This window comes from Protopterus annectens, chromosome 10.part0 (assembly GCF_019279795.1).
Source record: "Protopterus annectens isolate FY-2018-M chromosome 10.part0, PAN1.0, whole genome shotgun sequence".
Taxonomy (NCBI): Eukaryota; Metazoa; Chordata; order Ceratodontiformes; family Protopteridae; genus Protopterus; species Protopterus annectens.
In genome coordinates, this window is record NC_056744.1 from 1,622,575,445 (window position 1) to 1,622,588,637 (window position 13,193).

At 44.6% G+C, this 13,193-nt stretch overlaps 1 protein-coding gene across 4 annotated transcripts in view; it reads right to left on the minus strand.

The window, feature by feature from the left end:
- Positions 1 to 6,025: 6,025 nt before the first annotated feature.
- LOC122813797 (dual specificity protein phosphatase 14-like) overlaps positions 6,026 to 13,193 on the minus strand; it is a 247,791-nt gene continuing 240,623 nt past the window's right edge. For 2 of the 4 annotated variants that reach the window (XM_044086313.1, XM_044086311.1), the window contains exon 2: positions 6,026 to 6,947. In XM_044086313.1, coding sequence (XP_043942248.1) covers positions 6,230 to 6,844 — 615 coding nt within the window. In that variant the 5' untranslated portion in view covers positions 6,845 to 6,947 and the 3' untranslated portion in view covers positions 6,026 to 6,229. Of the gene's footprint in view, positions 6,951 to 13,193 lie in introns of all 4 variants that reach the window. The other 2 variants (XM_044086312.1, XM_044086310.1) reach the window with 1 other exon arrangement.

Sequence of the window (13,193 nt, forward strand, 5' to 3'; positions counted from 1 at the left end):
AATGAGAAATAAAGGTATGAGGACTTGCCCACGTAGCAGCTGCAAAGATAGAATCCATGGGCAACCTAGATTGGAAGGCTACAGAGGTGGCCAAAGCCCTAGTAGAATGACCTTTCGGTTTGATAGGCAACTCTTTGTTTCTCAATTGATAAATGAAAGTAATAATGTGAGACAACCACCTGGGTAAGGTCACTTTGGAAACTGGAAGACCTTGTTTGCCTAGAGCGTAGGAATGGAATAGTTGGTCCGACTTCTTTATTTCCTTGGTCCTATGCAAGTAAAAACGTAATTGTCTATGAACATCCAACTGGTGTAATTTGTATTCTGCCTTGTTGGTGTGGTTAGGGAAAAACACAGGAAGGTCTATAGATTGGTTTAAATTATTTTCTAAGCAGACTTTCAGAAGGAACGAAGGATTAGTCCTCAGAGCAACCCTGTCCTTATGAAAAACCAAGTATGGAGGACGACCACATAGTGCCTGAAGTTCAGAGACGGGTCTGGCTGAAGTAATAGCTACCAGAAAGAGTGTTTTCCAAGACAGAAACTTAATGGAGCAGGACGCTGCATGTTCAAAGGGGTGCATAATTAAGGAGTTTAGTACCAAATTAAGGTCCTAAGGAGGAGGGGGATCTCTCACTGGAGGTCTAAGGAGAGTAGTCCCTCTTAAAAAGGCTTTACAGAGCTTATGAGACATAATGTTTGAATTAGACAACCCAACATGAAAGTTAGAAATGGCCGCCAATTGAACCCTGATTGTAGCAGAAGCGGACCCAGAATGAAAAAGTTATGCTAGGAATTCCAAAATTTCGTGGACTGGGGCTGAAAAGGAATATACGTTCCTAGCCTCTGCCCAACAAAAAAAACGTTTCCATTTGCTAGCATAAGTTTTTGTAGTTGTGGACTTGTGAGAGGAGACCATAATCTCACGTACGGCTGGAGAAATGCTGGGAAGCCTGGCTAAGTTTGGAAGTGGAGCAACCAAGCTGTGAGCTGGAGTGTTTGGAGGGACTGATGCAGCCCGCCTGACTGATGAATCAGTAGGTCTGGAATCGGATCCAGAGTCCAGGGCTGATCGAGAAGGTAATGGTGCAGGAACAGAAACCATATCTGTCGAGGCCAGTAGGGGGCAATGAAGATCATTTTGCAAACCAACGATATTGCTTTCTGTATGAGTTTTGGTATCAGGGGAAATGGAGGAAAGGCATAAAGAAGTCCCTGAGGCCAATCGTGGACTAGAGCGTCTCTGGGTGTGTGACCTGGAAGTGGAAGAAGGGAGAAGTAGTTGCTGCATTTGCTGTTGAAGGGGGGTGGCAAAAAGATTGCAGCAAGGCTGTCCCCATTTGCAGAAGATCAGCTCTGCAACTACCTGATTCAGAGACCATTCGTGAGGCATGAGAATAGCTCTGCTGAGCCTGTCCGCTATGACGCTGGACCTCCCAGGGATGTACGTCGCAATCAGAAATCGTTGGGAGGAAATCGCCCACTGCCAGAGTCGACATAGGGGGTAGGACCTGGTTCCGCCCTGCTTGTTGATGTACCACACCACTGACATGTTGTCCATTTGAATTGCAATGGTCCCAGAAGGGAGAGAGTCCTGAAGAGCTTGCAACGCTAGGAGCACGTCTCTCATTTCTAAGACGTTTATATGCAGATGGTACTCGTGAGGCTGCCAAGTGCCTTGGACTGTCCTGCCCTGATAATGCCCCTCCCACCCTATCAAGGAGGCGTCTGTGGTCACTGTGGCAACCGGAGGGGGCTGAATGAAGTGTCTGCCCCGAGTAACTAGTGGGGAGACCATCCACCAGGAAAGGTGCCTTTTGCATGCTTCTGTAATCATGATCATGTGAGACATGGGCAGCTGTTGGAAAGACCACTGTGTGAACAGAAGCCACTGAAAGACCCTCATGTGAAAGCGGGCCAGTGGGATTAGAAGAACTGCTGTTGCCATGGAACCCAGAGTTTGAAGGACGAACCTGACTTGGATTCTTTTGCTCTGCATTAGAATTTGTACTTGCTGGCGAATTGTAGACATCCTTTCTGGCGGTAGCCTTGCGGACATGTTCCTTGTGTCTAAGTCTGCTCCTATATAGGTGATAGATTGACAGGGCAACAAGGCAGATTTTTCGAAGTTTAGTGTATTGCCTAACTGGGAGCAGATTGTGATTGTGTAGTCTCTGGCTTGCAGAAGTTGATGCCTGGTAGTAGCAGTGAGGAGCCAGTCATCTAGATATAGAAACACCTGGAATCCTCGACGTCTCAGGTGAGCCGTGACCACTGCCATACATTTGGTGAACACCCTGGGGGCTGTGGTGAGACCAAAGGGCAGAGCTCTGAACTGGTAATGACTGGCTCCCAGCCGGAAGCGAAAAAATCTCCTGGAGCACCTGTCAATTTTGATATGGTAGTATGCATCCTGAAGATCTATGGAGCACATCCAATTGTCCTGACCCAGAAAGGGTAGAATGGACTGTAGCGTGACCATCCGAAACTTTGTTCTTTGAACAGACCTGTTTAGTCTGCTGAGATCCAGAATCAGTCTCCAGTCCCCTGTCTTTTTTGGTACCAAAAAAAACCTTGAGTAAGTTTTGGATCCGTGTTGGTCTGCCGGGACTTCCTGGATGACTTTTTTTCTAACAGTTTTGAAATTTCTATGACTGCTTGGTCCCTCAGATTGGGTGGAATATCTGGAAGGGATTTGCTTGACGGTAAGGGAGATTGAGAGAAGGGAATTTTGTAACCTCCAGATATAATGGACCGTACCCATTTGTCTTGTGTTAAATTTTGCCAGGCTTTTGGGTACAGTGAAAGTCTTCCCCCGAATGCCTCCAGAGGCGGGCAACCCTTCAGGGATGCTGAAAGGGCTTCTCAGAGAAGGATTCTCTGTTGCCCTGGTTCTGCGGACCCCCTCTGCCACGAGGGCGGCGTCTGTTGTTTCCCCCTCTGCCCCTGGAGGAAAAATCGCTACGTGTGTCAGGCGAGGCTCCCTGGGATTTTCTGAACCACATTTTACCACTCTTCTGACCCTTGGGGTATGGTCTGGAAGGAGTGGATAAAATGGACTCCCATGGCAGAGAGAGTCTTGTCTTCTTGCGCACACCTAGTCAAAGTGTCTTTCACCTGTGGTCCAAAAAGAAAGGAACCATCAAAGGGGGTGTTGGTGAATGACGCTCTAAAGGGTTCTGCAAAATTACACAGGCGCATCCATGCATGTCTCCTAAGGGCCACGCCCATGCCTGCAGCTCTACTTGCACCATCGGCTGCATAGGAAATGAGCCTCATGGAGGAGTTGACTACAGAATTAAGCGTCGCCAGCTGGGAAGCCACTTTAGCTTGAGCCCCCTCAGCTGATGGATCTTGAAGGGTATCTCCAAGCTTTTTAAGGAGATCCCTCTGAAGCCGGGTAAAATGGCATAAGTAGTTCAGTGACCTCATAGAAAAGGTCGCTGAAGCAAACATTCGATTCCTGTATCTGTTCATGGTCCTAGACTCCTCATTAGGAGGATGGACAGATGAAGAGGTTTCTGCTAACTTTTTTGGTGGCTGCTGCTACCACCATGGCATCAACAGGAACACCTTTGGTAAGGAACTGCTTATCATGGGGTGCTGTGATGAACTTGCCAGGTCTCCTTGGAGTTGGTTCCACTGTATCCGGGGCTGACTAAGCCTTTCGAGCCACCACTGACATAAGTGGATCAAAAGGCGGAGAAACCCAGGAGGTGGAAGGTCGGGAACTGAACGCATCCAGGAATACAGACTCATCCTCGGTAGAGGCTAGGGGATTCCAGTTCCCCCTCTGCTTAAGCATTTCTAGGATGTCCGAAAAGGAAACCTCTTCAGAGGGGGATCTCGGGGACCCTTCCAAATCATCTAAGTCTGTATTCGAAGTGACAGACTCAGGGGAGTCAATGTGCTTCCTCTTGCAATTCTTCTTATGAGGGGGCTCCTCTGAATGATCAGGGGAGGCCTCAGAAGAAGAGGAAACACCCAATGGGGTGCCCTAGAGTGCCGGTTCCCCATGCTTGGGGTCTGGAGGAGGAGCAGAGGTTGGCACAGGCACTACAGGGGACGGAGCCGATGGGGCCGATAGTGGAGCTGATTCAGAGGCCAGTACACTCCTCATGACATCGAAGACAGCCCTACCACGATGCAGAGAAGGCTCCAGTTCAAAGGAAATCGGAATCCCTCTCTGCACCAAGGGAGATGGCTCAGAGGACGATGTAGGAGCCGAGCTCACCTGCGCCGAAGCTCCGAGAGGGAGAACGGGATCGGACAAGGGTCCGATGCCACTTGCCCCCTCTGAGACGATGAGGGACCCCCGGTGCCCAGATCCCTCAACGGACAGCACCATCGAGGGAATCTGAGCTGACGATGGAACCGAAGGATATAGAGTTATCGGAGCTGACGGTTCCACTACTTGAACCCCAACATACTCCGGCTCCGATCTCAATGGAGTCGGAGGAGGAACATCGAAAGAAGTGGACAGAGCCAATACCTGTTAAGGAGGGCCGGACAACATCTTGGCAAGTGCCTGCGACTTTAGCAACCTACTGACCACTCTCTCCACATTGTGATCTGACAGCCTAGAGGATCGAGAGGAGTGAGAAGATCTATGACTGCGCTCGCTCTGAAGCAGGGGAGACCGAGGAGCCGAATGTATTGATTCCAAAGAAGGGGACCTCGGCCTCTTGTGGCTCCATGAAGGCTCCGAAGTTTCTGATGGAGCCGATGGGGAGATGGTCTTATTGGCTCCAGCTGGAACCGAAGTAGCAGGTAGAGTCTGAACCAAAGATGGCTCCAAACTTGGAGCCGATGATTTGGTAGTTTAAGGGATTTCTCAGGCTGAGTCTTGGCCAGTGAATCCTGTGGCTTTAAAAGACCCCTAAGAATAAGCTTATTCTTAGGCTCCTGCAGAACTCTTGGACTAAATGCATGGCAGATAGAACAAGAGTCCTGCAGGTGCACAGCGCCTAAACAATAGACGCAAGAAGTGTACCCATCTGTCAGAGACATTTTCTGACAGCATGAGTCACACTTCTTGAACCCAGACACTTTGGATTCTTTTGACATCCTGTAACAAGAAATACAACAATAGCTAACAAAAATACAGTCTACAGAAAAACATAGTATACTAACAGACTAAAGGTGAAGTTTTTTTTTTTTTGATAGGAAAGCCTCTAACTCAAATGGCTGGCATATAAAGAAAATAGAAGGAAAGCCTCTAACCTAAACGGCTATCCTGACAAAAAAGGATAAGAAGGGGGGAGGGGGAGAATTCTCTAAGTTAAACGAGTTTGATAAGGAAGGGAAGGAAGCTACAAATACATACTAGCTAACACAACCAAAAAATAAGACTAAAAGTTAACAATAACACCTAGGAAAAAGACTATTTTTAGTAAAAAAAAGTTCTATAAAGAAACTTTATACGAGCCTGAGCCAAAAAAAAGACACCTCGCAGATGAAGCAGCAAACGAGATCTGCGTAGCTATCTCTAGGCATCGTGGGATAAGGGGTAGCCTCGGGTAGTAAACAGCTCTCGAGCTATAGAAGATGGCCGAGTCGGAGCCGAGGATCGGCTTCGATCACAACCAGCAAGAACGAAGGCGAGATAGACAACTTATCATGCAGTCTAGTTGGGTAAGCAAATATGGGTGTGTCGTGCACATGCCCTGTATTTTATGTGGAAGGTAACAAACGGTTTGAGTGCCTGCAACTTAAAATGCACAGAAGAGAACTTCAAGACAGGCTGGGAAATTATGTAACAAAGTCAAGCCCTCTATAAATAGGTAATGGTGCTATATACAATGCATACTAAACAAACATGCCAATTACCTGAAGCATGTTGACATACTCACCTCTACATCTTCATGCCATACGTCTTGAAATGCAGAACTTTAACTACATAATGTTTTGCAATGCTGAAAGTTAAAACTATAACTACACATTTTCTTTTTCTAAACAAGCATGATGCTTACTAGGGTAATGTTACTGTGAAAAGGTCAATGTTAGAATTTTTCATGCTGTTTAATAATTTTAGATTTCTACTTTATTTAACAAAGAAAAACAAGAGAAATAAATTACAAATAAAGATTTTAAATATAATTTTTTGTTTGTTTTGCTCCTGAAATTTGTAAGCAGAGAAACTAATGTAAGATTGTTGCTTTGCCATCTTTTAATAGAGAAAGGAATTAAATTGTGCAGGTCTTCCATATTCAAGTGTGTTTCCTTTTTACTATCGTATACTCCAGAAAGGTAAGAGGCTACGAGTTTCCTTTTCATAAATGTCCGGCACCATCCCGATTGGAGAAGGAACCATCTTAACAGTATTCGTTCCAAAAAGTTTCCTCTCGTAGTCAATAAGCTGTTGCCAGAAACCTGAGTTAGGACGAATGATAGGACGGCGTGCCTTTACCCAGTCATGGGCCTCCACCAGTGAAAGCTTATGGTACTTCATCAGATATGCAATGACAAGGGAGGCAGAACGGCTGACCCCTGCTACACAGTGCACCAGTGTGCGCCCATTATTTTTTTCCATCTGGTTAATCTTGTCAGCCACTGTGTCAAAATAGAGTGAGAGCAAAGCATGTGGCAAATCAGCAACTGGCACTTTGACGTACTCCATATCTGGCCAGTTTGTATTAGGAATCTCCATTGTGGCATTAATAATGCAGGTCACTGAGCGGGAATAAACCAGGTGACGATTTGTTGCAGCATTTCCACTGCTCAAGTAAAGGCAGGGTGTAATTTGGGCAATGCTTCCCAGAACAGAAAGGCCACCTGCACTGTTCTTGGAAATAGAGGCAGATGGAGCAGACCTCCGAAAGAATCCTTGATTTCTGAAGTTCATGGAAGCGGCGTCCAGCGCATCCAAATAATAGCACTTGGTCAGGAGTTAAACAGATTTTTCTCCTTATTATTCAAACAAACTCTGCTCCATTGGCTCATGGATGCTGCTGGGAAGGCAAAAAATGAGAAAAAAGGTTTCATTAAAGTACTTTGAGATTTAAGCATATAGAGCATAAATCTGTTCATACTGTTTTCTTTATAAACACAAAGTTTTACATGATCCTTTTAGAAGCTTTCAAAGAATACCTAATCACTCGTTTCTCTTTCTAATTGCATAAAGAAATGTACAAAAACACAAGCTACTACATGCAATGTACTCCGTGTAACAGTGGATCTCTGAGACTAACACTTGCAGCAGGAATTTTCTTACAGGACTGAGTGATGGCAAGCACCTATGCAGCTACTTTTTTTTTCACTTTGCAAACTAGGATAACCATCGACCACTTCTGAATGGAAACAGGCCTTTCCTTCACATTCTCTTTACTTCCTGACAGACACAAAACAGAATAAACTCAAACACAGACTCCTTCAGTCAGTACACATACAATATATATATATATATATATATATATATATATATATATTATATATATATATATATATATATATATATATATATATATATATATATATATATATATATATATATATATATATATATATATATATATGAAACTGATGCAGAATAAGGTGCCCTTATCAGCCTCAACTAAAGGTTGAGATCCCTCATCAATTAGGTGTTTGAAATACAAAATAACTGATTTATGCAGCTATCAAACAAAACATATTATACATTCTTGGTCCAACCATCTCAGGATATTTGCCATTTGTCAGTTGTCATCAGCAGGACACAAATGCACAAAGAGGGTATATCCCTCGCAAAGATGGACAAGTGGTAAACCAAAGTAATCCACAAAACAAAAGACACTCTGCTGTCTTGGCCAAAGCCTCCAAGTAGTACAACAGTAAAAAACACACTTGCCTTGAAGACAAGAAGCAATCAACACTTAATTACAGATTTAGTTCAACAGCCTCAAATTACACTCTGTAGTTAACCCCCTAGGGGAAAAGTATTGCATGTTACAATGTAAATGGATCCTTTACATAATAATGCTTCACTTCAAAATGTACTATCACACTGACAAACAGAACTGTGTGCAAAACAGTAAGCTCTAACCCACCACTGTCCCCATGCTGAAATGTATGAAAATGTACAGCCGTATACCTTTTTGTTTCTTATTAGTAATATCCCTCACAAGCCGCGGGGGTACAACGGTAGAGTTGCTGCCTCACAGCAAGAGGTTATCCTGTTCGATTCTCGGCTGGAGTGTCTTCTGTGTGGAGTCTGCATGTCCTCCCCGTGGTAGAGTGGCCTCCGAAAGACATGCGTGAATTGGCATGCCTTCGCTGAAGGTTGGGCATTGGGCTGGCAACTCGGCACCATAAAAATCGACTTCCAATCATCAGCGGACCGGAGTTCCGCTGTGGCGATGACTAACCAGGAAAAGCCGAAAAGACAAACAATAGTAATATCCCTCACATGTTCTAACAGCCTAGGTTAAAACCATGTAATACCCTCCCCCCATAATATGTCTTACAAGGGCATATAACAGCGTTCTCTATACACTGACTTCTTGACTGTACAGGGTCACACATGTTGTCCAGCCGTAGCCCTCATATTTATGGCCCCTACCCCACAACATGTGTGGGAGTCCACATCACTGGAATGATTGCAGGAATGTCAGCACTAAATAATGATAGACCATACTTATCAACCTCTTACTGCACGACATCTGGACAAAGCCTGGTATACAAGTAGAGGACAGAGTCCAAAACACAGGGCCATATTTGAAATATTGCTCTTATACACTGTGAAAGTTGCTGGTGTTACAGGATTGGTTGCAACATACCCTTTCTGAGGAATATGATGTCAGAAACACAAACAGATGTTGCCATGTACTGATATCAACAGAGAGAATGCCACTGATTGTCAAGGACAGCACCTGTCTGGGGAACAGATAAAACATAGCAGCATAACCTCTGGCCATTATGTGGGTAGCCCCACAGTTGAGAGCTATGCAGACTGCATTCCATGCAAGACTAGCATGTACACACAAACCCTGTAAAACTAGCAGTATTCAAAGTATTCAAAGCATGTAACAGCAATACTCACTCTGTCCCTAGGTCTGGAACCTTATACAAACATGTAGTTGGCCTGTGTCCACAAGTCTTGTTTTAAGAGGTATTCCTACCTGCTGTCTATAACATTGCTGCCCCCACACATGAAGGATGTCTTCCATACAGGCAAGATAAAGGAACAATGGTCAACATGAAGTAGTCATCTATAGTAGTGGGTTGCTATGACATTGGCTATTGGAAGAACTACACAGCTGCCTGCATGGAATTAGCAAGTGGGGAACGCCAATCGGTGCAGAGACCATCACCTGATCATGCGCATCACTTACAAAAACCATACTGCAACCTATTCAAACCAGCTCGAGCCCTGTAGTGGAGAGAGAGAGAGAACAAAAGAAAAGAAAAACAAAAACTAAACAAAACAAGGAAGACATAAACTGGGACACAGAAGATAGCATAAAAATAAAACAGGTATGTGAAACATGTAAGCCTGTAAGTGCTAGTAAATGAAACTTGATAGTACTTGGTCTGTAATAATGGGGCATATGATTTTGAAAGAATTACATGCGCCAACAAGACTTGCTGTAATGATGCCCTGCTGAACTTGCCATACCTGTCAGCTGTACAGATCTTCACAGAATGTCGAGATTTACCCATCATAGTGTTTTGGTCTGTTCCTCCTAACATCCATATTATTCTGGAAAACAGAAGGGGATGGAAGTCATGATGTAATGACAAACACTTGAGATTCAGACCCCACCACCTTCAGAACAGTCATGGTAATGCAAAATGTATTATGCTACAAACTTCATAGGTTTGTAACAGGCATATTTAAGATCTGTGCCTATTACCCCCCCCCCCCCCCCAATTTTAGGCTTTGTTCACATGTGATGCTCTAAGAGGTGGAAAGGTAGGAAGGTAGGATCACAGCTGAGGAGCCTGACTCAGCCTTGGAAAGGACAGCTCACATATGGCAACCACTAGAGTGTTTGTCAAACAGTTGTGACTGTGCCACTGCTAGGCCAGTTAGGATATTCTCCATATAAATCTAAGACACCTATATAGGACATGTGCATAGTAAAGTACTGTTGCAGATGTGTGTGTTAAACCGCATGTGATATATTGAATTAATTACATTCAACTGTATAGTGTTCTGCCGGACAATAATCACAGTTGTGACTGATATCTGTAGTCACATACACATATACTTGTGTTATGTCAGCTATATTATTACGTTATCAATATTGGTTTCCCCGTTGTCACCCACTGATGTGGACCACTGTCCAGAAGTCCTGGTATAACAGGTTGAGAAGTATGAGCTGCAAGACTGTAAATAGTGTGTGCCATACTGAAATAGAGCACAAATGTATACCAGGTATCCCCTGAACATGTGTATGTATACGTATGTTCAGCTGAAAGGCACAAAAGTAATAAAAAGAAGTTATGTATTCACCGTTAACATTCCATGTTTGTTGTCCTTCATCTCGTCTTCCTTCTTGCGGTTTGGGTTCAGAGCTGATTCTCGGCTCCCACTTGCCTGTATACTATAGCTCGAGAGCTTTTACTGGCTCGAGGCTAGCCCCTATCCCAGCATGTTTAGCAGTAGTTACTCAGATCTCGTTTGTGATAACCCAGTATTAGATCATACAGTTAGAAAAGGTGTACTCTATTTTACATATCAGAGGACACCTACGTATAAAGGTTTAAACCATCTGCAAAAGTAAGAAGGGGAGACTAGGACTAACCAAAAGGTATGGTAAAAAGGAAACTCAGCCAGTATAACCAATAAAAAACAAGGAATTTCTGTCGATCCTCCAGGAAGGGGGAAGGAGGGTGGGATGCAAGAAAGAAGTTGAGATCAAGGACAACAAAAATGGAACGTTATGTTGAGTACATAACTTCTTTACGTTATGCTGTCTGTAACTCGCCTTCATTCTTGCTGTTTGGGACAGCGTCCCCAGCACCTGATTCTTGGGTGGCTCACTGGAAAAAAATCTTCAGGAGCCAAAGGATGCCCTGTTCTGGGAGGCCACATCTACTTTGTAATGAGTAAGATTAGCCCATGTAGCTGCCGCACAGATCGAATCCAAAGGCAGTATGGCTTGAAAAGCAATAGAGGTAGCTAAGGCCCTTGAGTGTCCTTTAATTTTCCCTGGAAGTTTTTGTTTACGCAAATTGTAGACATATTTTATAGTGTCTGAAAGCCACTTAGATAAAGTCACCTTTGACACTGCACAACTTTTTTATTGTCCGCAAAGGATATGAACAATTGGTCAGATTTTCTAAAGTTCTTGGTCCTGTGTAAACAGAAACATAACTGTCTATGAACGTCCAATTGATGAAGCTTATACTCAACCTTGTTGCCATGACTGGGGAAGAAAACAGGAAGTTTTATGGATTGATTCAAATTGTAGTCAGAACATACCTTGGGAAAGAAAGAGGGGTTGGTTCTAAGAGAAACCCAATCTTTATGGAAAATCAAGTACGGGGGATGAATAGATAAGGCCTGTAATTCTGAAACCCTTCTAGCTGAGGTAACTGCAACCAAGAAAAAGGTCTTCCAAGTCAGAAATTTGAGAGGAAAAGAAGCAGATGGTTCAAAGGAGGGAAGAATCAGAGCGTCTAAAACTAAATTTAGATTCCGAGGGGGGGGGGGTTCTCTTAGTGGAGGTCTTAAGAGGGTAGCACCGCTTAGGAATGCCTTACATAGCCTAAGGGACATGATATTGGACCCCATTTCTCCTATATGGAAATTAAAAATGGCAGCTAGCTGAACCTGGATAGTAGCTGCAGCTGCTCCTTGCTCAAAAGTTTCAGCAAGAAATTTGAGAATCTTAGAAATGGGTGCAGTAAGGGGATCAACCGGATTTTTGCCTGCCCAACAACAGCCTCTTTCATTTACTAGCATAAAGCTTCCTTGTAGTGGGCTTATGGGAGGAAATCAAAATGTGTTGAACTGCCAGAGAAATATCGGGAAGCCTGGCTAAGACCGGAAGTGGAGAAACCAAGCTGTCAGCTTGAGAGTTTGAATAGAAGGGTGGAGAGCCCCCGACTACTGCATCAAGAGATCTGGCGCTGGGTCCAGGATCCAAGGCTCCTCCTGTAGGTGAGGCCAAACGAATGGGAACCATATTTGACGAGGCCAGTAAGGGACAATAAGGATTAACTTGCAACCCAATGACTGTGCTTTCTGAAGAACCTTGGGGATCAGGGGAAAGGCGTAAAGCAGTCCCTGGGTGACTGTCCCGGTGGTGGGACTAGGGCAAAGTAGCTGCTGCATTTGTTGTTGAGGGGGGGTGGTAAATAGACAGCAGCACGACTGGCCCCATTTGCGAAAAATCAAGTCCATAACTTCCTGCTTCAGGGACCATTCATGAGGCATCAGAATACCCCGGCTGAGTTTGTCTGCTATCACGTTCGATTTCCCTGGGATGTGCATTTAACCAGAAGGCATTGGGAAGACATCGCCCATTGCCAAACTCGTAGAGCCTCTCGACACAAGGGGTAAGATCTGGTTCCACCCTGTTTGTTGATGGACCATACTACTGAAATATTGTCTGTCTGAATTGCTATAGTCCCTGTAGATAGAGAGTCCTGAAGTGCTTGCAATGCCAGAAGCACCACTCTCATCTCCAGGACATTGATGTGCAAATGGTACTCGTGTTCTTGCCAAGTCCCTTGAACAGTCTGTCCCAGATAATGCCCCCCCCCCACCCTATTTGGGAAGCGTCCGTGGTCACTGTGGCTACAGGCTGGGGGGGGGGCTATAAACGGCCTGCCTATTGTTACCATGGGGGAGTGAATTCACCACTCCAGTTACTTTTTGCAGGATTCTGTGATCAGAATCTGATGTGACATGGGTAAATCCTGGAATTAGCATTGTGCAAAGAGCAGCCACTGCAGAATTCTCATGTGGAAGCGATCCATGGGGATCAGAGTGACTGCCGGTGCTGTAGAATACAGGACCTTGAGGATAAATCTTGCCTGAACTCACTTTTTTTGTCAACAGCATTGCAACTCGGCGATGGATCGTTAATACTCTTTCTTGAGGCAGCTTTGCTATCATGGCCCTTGTGTCTAAATCTGCCCCTATAAAGGGAATATACTGACACGGCAACAAGGCAGACTTTTCATAGTTTATGGTGATCCCTAGTTGAGAACAAGAGTGAATTGCGGTTTCCCTTGCCCTGATTAGCTGATGCTAGGTAGTGGCA